This window comes from Corvus kubaryi, unplaced genomic scaffold (assembly GCF_017639235.1).
Source record: "Corvus kubaryi isolate FWS band 111438036 unplaced genomic scaffold, C.kubaryi_AGA036_p1.0 37326, whole genome shotgun sequence".
In the NCBI taxonomy this organism is placed as follows: Eukaryota; Metazoa; Chordata; class Aves; order Passeriformes; family Corvidae; genus Corvus; species Corvus kubaryi.
This window is the reverse complement of record NW_024581105.1, coordinates 134,619-145,179: the sequence shown is the minus strand read 5'-3', so window position 1 is coordinate 145,179 and position 10,561 is coordinate 134,619. Positions and strand designations below refer to the sequence as shown.

Genomic DNA, 10,561 nt, shown 5'->3' with positions numbered 1-10,561 from the left:
TGGGAACAGAGGGGCTCTGGCTGCAGGCTCTGGTCTCTCACTCATGTCTGCGGCAGGGCACACCCGAGGGGGGAGCGAGGGGGACGACGGCGTGGAGCGCACAGGCAGCAACATCCTCGAACAAGAAGTCCCGTTCCTCCCCCGGTGTTGTTTGTGGGGATTTCTTATCTGCGTCGTGCCTCCTTTGCTCCCCCAGCACCCCTCTGGGTCTTCAGTATCCTCACCCCTTGTCTAAGAACTCTACATTGCAAATAGCCATGATTTCAGTAAGGATGATTCTTTGCATAAAGATTATTCGTTTTGCCCCAATAAATGGCAGTGCCCTCAAGCCAAGACCCTTCAGGCAAAGGGACTTCACTTTTGCCCTGATGTGCCCCTGCCAGGGTCAGCCATAGACATGATCACAAGGCTGACAGAGGGAAATGGGCCTTGCAACAGACATATCTTGTCCTCAAGTGTTTATCCTCAGGACCTTTGGTCTCCTCTGATGCCAAAAGTGCTGTTATTATCATGGGTAAACCAACAGTCTCAGTTTTTTCCCAGCTCATACGACAGGCCTGTCTCATCCCTGTGCCTCTTTGCACATGCTCGTTTGCTGGAAGGGACCTAAATTTAGCAGCTTGGATGCAGGCAGGCTGTGCCCCAGTGAGCATGTCTGTGTGGTTTATTTATTACAGCTCCCGCTGCAGCTCAGCCTCCCAAAACAGCTCCACAGAGCCCAGCACTGCTCATGCAAGGGGACATGGACCAGGGGAACAGAAAAACCAGGTTCACGCCTCAAGCCCTCTCCTTTTGCATTGCAGAGCTTCTTTCCTTGCAAAATCTGGCACGTGACCCTGACCAGGATTCAGTGTGGACCAGCACATTATAAACTGTCTCTAAGGAGAAACTCTTCTCTTTCCTACATCTGTGAAAGTTTCCATTCTCATCTCTTCTCACGTCAGCAGTCCCTGCTCTGGGCCCATTTTAATCCACCAGCAGAACTGCTGTGTTTGTCTGTCTTACGTTGCCAGTGATTTTTTTAGCCTGTGCATTTTCATCCTTCTGTTTGCTTCCCAGCCTCTTCAGCCCCCAGGACTGGAAGGCTCTGTCACTGCAGTCACTGATATATGCAACAGTAATTATTCAAGACCATAAGTTATTAATTTTCTTTACAAATTATTTATCCTTTAAATATTGCACCAATCCTGCCATTCATGATTTTCATAATTTAACCTTTTCTTTCCCCCTGGGAGAGGCACCAAGAAGGAGGAGTACTTGAAGATGTGTTTGTGTGGATGTTTTTGGCCACCTGGAATTAGTCATGTAGGTGTAGTCCATTCAGCAGCTAGATCCTGATGCAACACACAGCCAAGTTCCCTGTAATCTTGGCTGGTTACGGGTGCTGGCTCTGGGGCCATCTGATCCAGTCACGATTATCTGGACCAGAAAGGAAAAAAAAAAAAAAAAAAGAGGGCACAAAAGCTTCTGAGCATGCTGAGAGTTGGCTGAGCTTCTTTGGAAGGTGGATAGAATGATAGGGGATTTGTTGTACCTTGCTACAGGAGCTGCTCCCTTCAGGAGGGAGAAGGGTGGTTGCTGTATTTTCCTACACAAGGTTCAGGTGACAAAGCTTTGTCTCTCCAGGAGCTCTTTGTAGGGTCTGCTCAGCTATCAGCTTTGTCTTCATCTCTGAAAGGATGGAAAGGCTATGGTTATCCTTCAGTCTCTCCAGCTGAAGCACTGGCTGGCATAGCTTTGCTGTCTTTGCATCAGAAGAGGGACAGCAAGGGACAAGCCCACAGTCCCTCTCCATGCAGTGACAGAGGGCATTGCCCTTCTGTTCATGGATATTTCATTTGTCCCGTCAATTATTTTAACCACCCCAGTTATAAAGCTCTCAACCCCCCAGACTTTACTCAGTTACCCACATCCTTTCTATTCCCATTCCATCTTGCTGTTCTCCCATCAACAAAAGACCTAATAAAAATTAAAGGTCACAGAAAAACAGGGAAGGCAGTGTGCATTAAGTAAATAAATTGAGCTCAAGCAGCAGCCTGTTAGGAAGGGGGTATTTATTCAAAGTCTCACAATGAGAACAGAGCTGAACCTCTAGAAAATGGCAGCATTTGTTTTTGCCTGAAGGACCTGACCTTTTAAATTTGCACCTCCGAGAGCAAAGGAGCCTTGTGCTAGGAGGAGAGGTTTTCAGTGTGTCCTTTCATTAGCAGGTACCTGCCTTTAGCTTTAGAGAAACAGCCTCACCTCATTCACTGAGCTCCAAATTCTGACACTAATGAAGTCATTCACCAAGTGAGGGTCAGAATTTGGGCCTTTGGGAATTAAGCAGGTGTTTTTTAGGAGGTTCATAAGTGAAGTGTGTGGAGAGAAACAATGGACTCTACATGACTCAATGTGAATCAGGCAGAAGCCATTTTATTGATGAACTACTGTCCCTAATATACAATTCTTGCTTTCCCAACACGCGATCGTGCATAATTATTATTGATCAAGGCCTATTTTCACACGCTACTTTATGCTTTATGATTGGCTCCTGTGTGTGTGTCACATTGTCCGTCATGTATGTCACAGCTGTCCTTCAGTTGGCATTTCCTTATCCTTTTCTTCCTTTGCTTGTTCCTCGTTCACATCCTCCCCAATGCTGCTTGTTCCTTTCTCACAACCTTCCCATGGACTCTTTCCTTGTGTACATGCTTAAGTCCTTCCGTCTTACGTGCTCTGTTTTTTTATGGCTGGTTCACGGTATGTCCATTTTCTTGTAAAAACATGGTTTCCACAGAAGTGCTCGTTTCCATACCTGACCAACGGCAGTTTGCAAGCAGCAGCCCCTTAAAATGGGGTTATTGAAAGGTTGCACAAGTGCTGTGGGAGTGTGTTGGATGCTGTAGCTCAGTGTTGTCTCCATAGCAGCAGTACCCGAAGGTAGGGTGGAGGCTGAAAACCAGCCCTTGCTTTTCTAAAGCACCGAGTTCTGTGTGCTTGTAAGAGGGTAAAGAATTCTCACATTCTGTGTATTAATATCACAATAGTCCCAAGGTGAACTGCAGTTGTTAGGGCTCGCTGCAGAGATCCAGGGGCACTTCTGACCTTAGAGCAAGGGTGTGTCCTTACCTGCTGTTCAGCACCATGTAAGGTGAAACAGCCATTTCCTCAAGTCAGAGGTGTTTTGGGAAGAGGTGTTTTGGGGAAGATCTTTAGGAAGAGGCAGCCTGGAGCTTCTGATGTATGATTGGAGTAGAGCCCTTTTAACACAAAGAGAGTAAGGAAGATGAAACGCTCCCAGACCTAGGTAAACAGTGCTTATTTGAGGTGGGAAAATGGAACTATTCCAATTCACATAAGAAATTAGAGTGCTCTTAACTCTTCATAACCATTAGAAACACTGCTTCTGCACTCAGTATTATCTGGGGAATGCGCAGCACTCTCCCTTTTAGCAATCCAGGCAGGATTTAGAAGCCTGAGCACAGCATACCAGCACTGCTATGCAAGTCAAAGGCTCTCTGGGTAGATTACATAAACATAAATGTCACACAAGGCCAAGAAGGAACTGGGGAGCAGAACTGATTTGAGAAAATGCTTGTAACCCAAGATGCCTTTAAAACAAGAGACCACTTGGACACGGGGGCCCACATGCCTCAGACAATAAGTTGTAAGGGGAGACAGCAATGAGCACTGCAAGGATGAGACAGCCAGGAGTCAAATTCCCCGTTTCAAGTGTGCTTCAATCACCGGGTTTTTAAGGTGGGGATGCTCGTGTGTTCTGCAGGCAGGCACACAGCAGGGGATCTGGGATGCTCTCACAATTCCTCACGCTGACAGCTCTAACAGCATCTCGGGTGCTGGGGTCTCTCCACACTGCTGTCCCCCAGCATATGCTGTGCTGACACTGCCTCAGAGATGCCCACCCACTCTGCCTTTCTCCCACAGAGAAACTGAAGGCTGCACTTGGCCACGGGCCCAGTCTGCTGTTTTCTTTTATTCACTAAAGCTATAAACAGCAGGGAATGCAAACAGTCCGGGGCCATCGGGGGTCTGATGGATTCGTTGGCTGCCTGTGTCCATGAATCCATCCAACGGGGAATGGGCATCAGGAAATACCTCCAGAGTGGGGTTGTGAGGATGATTAGGCACTTGTGGGGTGAGACTTTTCCCATCAAAAGAGCCCCTTGCTGTCATACATTTTGTCTTTTGCTTTTGATCCTACTTGTATTGTCTCACTTGCTGTTTGAAGTGAAAACAGGGCTGCTATAACATCTCCAGCGGGGCCTGAGGCACACGCTGCGGCAGAAGACACACAGGAATCTGCACAGGATCTACGGCTGCCTGATAAACCATTCCCATTACTCCCTGAGAGAGCTGGGCTGCTTCCCTTATGGAACCAGGCTGAGCTGGAGTTATTTGGCCTGGAGAGGAGAAGGGTCTGGGGAGAACTTGGAGCCCCTTCCAGTTCCTAAAGGGGCTCTGAGAGAGCTGGAGAGGGACTTCAGACAAGGGCCTGCAGGGACAGGACAGAGGAGAAATGGCATCCCACTGCCAGAGGGCAGGGTGAGATGGGATATTGGGAAGTGAATTCTTCACTGTAGGGTCGGCCCTGGCCCTGGCGCAGGGTGCCCAGAGCAGCTGTGGCTGCCCCTGGATCCCTGGGAGTGTCCAAGGCCAGGCTGGATGGGGCTTGGAGCAACCTGGGATAGTGGAAGGTGTCCCTGCCCATGGCAGGGGTGGGACTGGATGGGCTTTAAGGTCCCTTCCAACCCAAGCCATTCCAAGATTCTATGAATTACATTGCTTGTTGTGCTATAGCCTGTTTACATGAAAGACAAGAGATGGGCTAGAGACCACTGCAATTGCATTTACATTACAATTTTTGTACAAATATAATATTTTTCTCTTGGACAGCTACTCCTCATCAAGACTAACTGATACAGTTTGGGCCCCACACCTCAAGGCATTTGCCAACTCCATGGAGAACTGCTCAGTCAGGAAAGTTCCCAGTGCCTTGTGGAAGCTGTAGATTATTTGTGGCCCCTCCTTCCCCAGAGCTGCAGGCTATGAACTGCTACACCATTGCTTTCAGCAGCTTTAAATGCATTATCAAACTTAAATTTCATTTAATGGGCTTAATGAATGTTTACTTTAATTACCATACATATAGTTCTGAAGAAGAAATTAGTAGCTTTCACTTTTTTCTTCTTAATTAATATCTGCCTCCATGTAGTTTTATCTTACTTAGCCGCTCTGTAATTTGACTATAACCCAGCTCTAGGGGATGGAAATGGAGCTACAACTGCCCAGCTTAGGACGACTTCTCCTGACCCTGCATTTAAACAGAACTGAGCAAAGGGTGTTGGCAGAGACCCCAGTGAGGTAGCTCGGGGCAGGAGGAGCCCCAACAGGATCCCAACACTTGAAACGCAGCTGCTAAATCCCTTGTCAGGGAGAACCCAACCCGCAAATTTCCCTTAGCGTAACAGCAGCTGCTTTGAAGGACAGTGTGGAGCTGTGGTGCAAAGTCATGCTCCATGAGAAACATGGCTCTTTCCTGCCCAGTGCTCCATCCCCTGGCTGTACACAGGGTCAATCCAGGCTATTGCATCCCACGTGCATGAGCCTGCAGAGCTCCATCAGCTCCATTATTTCTGAGTGTGCCTACTAGGGTGCCATTACTGTGGATGGAAGATGTGGCTTCCAGCCACAGGAAGCAGAGCCATTGCTTGAGCCAGTGAGGAGGTCCTGCAAGGGCAAACAGGAGCACCAAGGAGGTGGAAACTTCCAGTTTTTAAACACGTAAAATACACGTCTGAGTCTTTCTGTTCTTCTGCACAACTCTGAACCCAGTAAAGCCCAGCTCCATGATAATGTGCTGGAGAACTGACCTCTTCTTGGGGGTGATGAAGAACAGTGATGGTTTTTCTGGTCATGCTAATAGTGCACGACTATGCACTTGGAAAGAAATCCTTGAAATCCAGAAAATCACAGGCAGAGAGATGGATAGAACAGTGGCTCTATTCTTTAGCTGGTGAGAAGCTTAACCGAATTTTTTGCAGTAAATGTATGTTTAAAGAGACAGAATTGTGGAATGGGTTGGGTTGGGAGGGACCTTAAAGCTCATCTTGTTCCAAGCCCCATGGGCAGGGACACTTTCCACTATCCCAAGGTGCTCCAAGCCCCATCCCACCTGGCCTTGGACACTTCCAGGGATCCAGGGGCAGCCACAGCTTCCCTGGGCACCCTGTGCCAGGGCCTCACCCTCCTCAGAGGGAAGAATTCCTTTCTTATATCCAATCTGAATATCTCCTCTGTTACTTTGAAAGCCCTATCACTGTCTGCCTGTGTAAAAAGTGGCTCTCCCAACATCCGTATCAAGATAGACATAACCGTGTGATTAAGACTTAATTATTATGCGGTGAATTCAGGAAAATGTGACCATTGCTCTGTTTGCCCGGGACAGTTAAGTGTCACCAAGAACAGGAAGCTGAGCCGGCTCTTTTCTCCGTCGTTGCCGCTCCTCGAGCTCTCCAGAAGGGGCCAGTGTGCCCTCGCCTTTCGGGGACCGCAGGAAACTTGTCCAGGCCTGTGTTTTTATTTAGAAAATGCTGAGCTGTCTGGAAAGTTTGATGAAGTGGGATGCAGCTGTTTTAATGTGCTTCTTCCTGGGGATTTGAATGCATTTTCTGAGCAGTGCAGGAGAACCAGGGATCAGGGAGACAATGTGCAGGGAAGCAGCTCTGCTGACCACACTCGGATATTCTAAACCTCGCGTCATGGGATTTTAGCAGCTTAAAATTTGGTGTTTAGGATTGAGCGTATTAGTCAGACTGAGGTTCCTCTTGCAGCAGGACAAGTCTGGGAGCACTCTGGAGTCGCTCTGGGCTGACACGGGAGAAGCACCAGGCCATGTCTGTGCTGCAGCCACTGATCAGGTTTTTCACTTAGAGCTTTCAGGCTCAGTTCCCTGATCCCTGTGAAGGTCACTGGGATTGCAGCAGTGCAGCCAAGCCTTGTGCCTTCTGGAATAAAGAATCTCCTCAGCATCTGCAGCCGGGGATGGCTCCTGCTGTGCTTCTGCTCCCCAAAATGGTCGTGGATGGGGTTTGTGTGCCCGTGGGCTGAACATCAGAGCCCCCAGCCGTGCGTGGGTCTGACACTCCCTGCATTGCACTGCAGGTATGGTTAAAAAAAGCCCTCTCAGAGCCAGGGAGGAGGCTCAGCAGTGCATCTGCAGCTCTCTGCATGCAGTGGCTTTTACCTTCTTTAGTTGGAAGTGAGTCATTTCCCTGTACTCTACAGAGATGCCCAATTTCCTTGGAAATTGTTCAGTTCTGCAGAGTTCCCAGAAATCCCTGTTGATGGGACCTGATTTTTGCACTGGGTGTTTTACCTCAGTCTTGAGAGATGCCTGGGGATTTTCACAGGTTAGAGGAATTAAAAAAAAAAAAATTAAGATAATGGATAGAAGCAACTGAGACTTTACTCAGTTCGTATTTTTCTGAAGGGCGCATGAACCTTCTGTATTGACCACTGGCAATTAATTCATCACAGAGCCCCAAACCGCAAGCAGGTTTCGTGCAGATTAAAGCCTGCAAATGAAAAAGGGACTGTTTCCACATGTGTGTTAGCTGCCTGGATGAAATGATCGCAGTTTCAGCTGTCTGGACTTGGGGTGTACTTGGAAATGAGGTGCAGTCAGGAGCCACCCTACGAATTATGGGTGACTGAAGGTGGTCAAAGGAGGACTTTGAGGTCTGCAGGGTGGGCTTGTGGGCACTTACCTATAACACCTGCTGAGGACAAGGATGGTGGAAGAGGTGTAGCATTATCCACAGTGAAGAGGCACAGTGGCTCAGCAGAAAAACAACTGTGCCGTGCCGTGCTGTCAGATCTGTGTATCCAGGTGCTGAATGTTACCACCAGCAATTTTACCTGCCTGTTCTGAGAGCCATATGCATCTTAGAAGTCTTCAAACACTGTGAGGGAAGACCAATTAGATCCATTTACAACATCCTGATCCAATCTCACTTGGGCATTGCTGGAAGCCTGTGACCCAAGCGAGGCCGGATGAAGAAAAGGGCCATGTGAAGGGTAAACATTTTTGTCATCCCAAAGTAACCGGGCCTGGCCTATCCGCTGGGGACAGGGGCTGTCAGCAGGATGACTGCAGTTATCACTGTAATACAGGAAATAATAGTCATTGGGAAAATGGGACCATGCTTTGGTTTCCTGTTCCATCCCAGTCAGAGGGGAGGAAGGAGAGTGGTGTGTCATGGAGGTATTCATTTGGCACCCACATGCTGCCTGCGTTTTGTATTCTAGGGCTTCACTGTGGAAAAAACAATTTTTGCCATTTTAACATTTCCCTCTGCTGTTTGAAATCCCAACTCCAGAATGCATGCCATAGGCTGGGAAACTCTCCTGATTTCTGAGGAAAAAACGCTGAAAAGAACCCAAAGTGCATTTAAATTAAGTTTCCCAATATTTGAGCTAAAGTAAACCTTTCCAAAGCCTGACCCAATGGCTTTGGGCTCTGGAGGAGCTGCAGCGCCTCTGATGAGCACCTTGCCGGTAGTTGGGCAGGAAGGAGGAGGAAGCTGTAATTTAACAGCGAATCCAAGGCACAGGCTTTACAAAACCAGCTACTAGGCGTAAAACACTAAAGACATTCTGAGAGCTTGGGATATCTCTGTTTTTAGGATTTTTTTGAGGCTCTCAAACCAGGCACTAGTAGGGCCTGTGTGAAGATAGGCCTTGTGCTTCAGGTTAATCCCAAGATGTCACAGCAGTGGCCTTTTACTATGATATCACAAAAACATCGAGTTCAGCGCATTATTTCAAAGATAAACGTAAATACCAGTCACCACGCAAAGCCCCAGTGTGGGCCGTGGTTCCTCACGGACAGGATTTCTGCACTCATCCCTCGCGACGAGGAGGACACGGAGCCCCCGGGCCTCGTCCGCTGTCCCTGGGGCGGCCCCCGGTCCCGGCCGGTCTGAGGGGCGACCCCGGCCCGGACACTTCGCCACAGCCCCCTGAGGGCCCCGCCAGCACAGCGCCCCCTGCCGGCCAGCGGCGCGCGGCATGCCGGGACTTGTAGTCCTCGCCGCCCCAAGGCCCCCCTCCGGTCCCGCCGCGGAACTACCGCTCCCAGCGTACAGTGCGCGGCGCCGCCATCCCACCGAGCCCCCGCTCCCCCTCCCGCCGCGCTGTGGGGCGGGGGGCTCACCGGGGGCTCCGGGACAGGACATTCTGGGACGCGGCATCCCGGAACGGGGCGGAGCGGGACGGGACAGCCCGCGACGGGACACGCCGGGGCGGCGAGGCCAGGCCGGGCCCTGCAGCTGGCGGAGGCGCGGGGGCGGTGCTCCCGACGGCAGCCGGGACTTCCTGTGCCGGCCCATTTCCTGGTCGGATGGGGCCGGCGGGGGGCGGCGGCGGTGGGGTCGGTCCCTGTCCCTGACGGGCTCGGTGGCCGCCGGTGACGCCGCCAGGCAGCGATGCGGGCCCCGGGCCCTGCCGGCAGCCGGCCCCCGCCGTGACCCGGTGGGGCTGCGCACGCCGGCCCCGCGGGGCGCATGGAGGCACCCGCCGCCCTCTGCGAGGTACCGGGCAGGGTCCCTGTGGGTCGGGGCTCGCCGAGGGGCCCACGGCGGCCCGCGGGGGTAACGCCGCGCCCCCGTTATCCCCCTGTGGTTTTGCAGGTGTGAGTCCCCGGCGGACAGCGCGGCTCGGCCCCGCCAGGCGAGCGGCCCCGGGCCCCCCTCAGCGGCCGCGGCAGGAGCCAGGAGGGGCTCGGGACCTGACAGCGGCATCGCCCCCATCGCCGGCAGCTGCCGCCTCCTGAGACATGAAGAAGTTCTTCGACTCGCGCCGGGAGCAGGGCGGCTCCGGGCCCGGGTCGGGCACCAGCGGCGGCGGCGGCGGCAGCAGCGGCCCGGGCAGCGGCTACATCGGCCGGGTCTTCAGCATCGGCCGGCACCAGGTCACTGTGGACGAGGTGCTGGCGGAAGGTAAGATCCCGGTGCCTTTCAGAGCGCTCGACGTGTGCTGGTTTTCCTTCCCCAAGCTGAAAGGGAGGCCTTGAGCTGTTCTGGGCACCCAGCCTCCTCCTTGACCCCCAGATTCCCGAATATTTCATTGTCCTTGACAGAATTGCAGCTCAGTGGTGTCTGTAAGCTGACGTGTCTGGTCTTCCCATCTGTAAATCCAGTGTGGGTTTGCTGGATTTGGCTTTTTTTTTTTTTTAATGCTTTAGAAATTGGGAGGTTTTCAGAAGTTAATTGTTTCCCACTTCTCCTAAACTGGGAGTTACAAAGACACCCCCACCAAAATATTGTCAAATATTTTGGTGCAGAACAAGGTGCTGTAAATAAAGAAAGCAGTGTCCTTCACTCTTAAACTTTCTTCAGCTGTTACCTCCTTTCCTACCTCAAGCAGAGAGGATTAAAACACTGGAGTAAATTCCTTGTAGCTATGTCATCCACATAGGTATAGGCTGAGCAGGACTGGCTGTGAGCTGGGATGAGGGATTTCTCTGTGTGTGGGGTTTCTGCATGGGGAAGGTGTGATC

The 10,561-nt window shown here is 51.1% G+C and overlaps 1 protein-coding gene across 1 annotated transcript in view; it reads left to right on the top strand.

Annotated features, from left to right (window-relative positions):
* The first annotated feature begins 9,176 nt into the window (after positions 1-9,176).
* LOC121665428 (AP2-associated protein kinase 1-like) overlaps positions 9,177-10,561 on the top strand; it is a 50,401-nt gene continuing 49,016 nt past the window's right edge. Inside the window, exons 1-2 of the mRNA XM_042029581.1 lie at positions 9,177-9,593; positions 9,693-10,001. Of these exons, the coding sequence (XP_041885515.1) occupies positions 9,839-10,001 (163 nt within the window). The 5' untranslated portion in view covers positions 9,177-9,593; positions 9,693-9,838. The remainder of the gene's footprint in view (positions 9,594-9,692; positions 10,002-10,561) is intronic.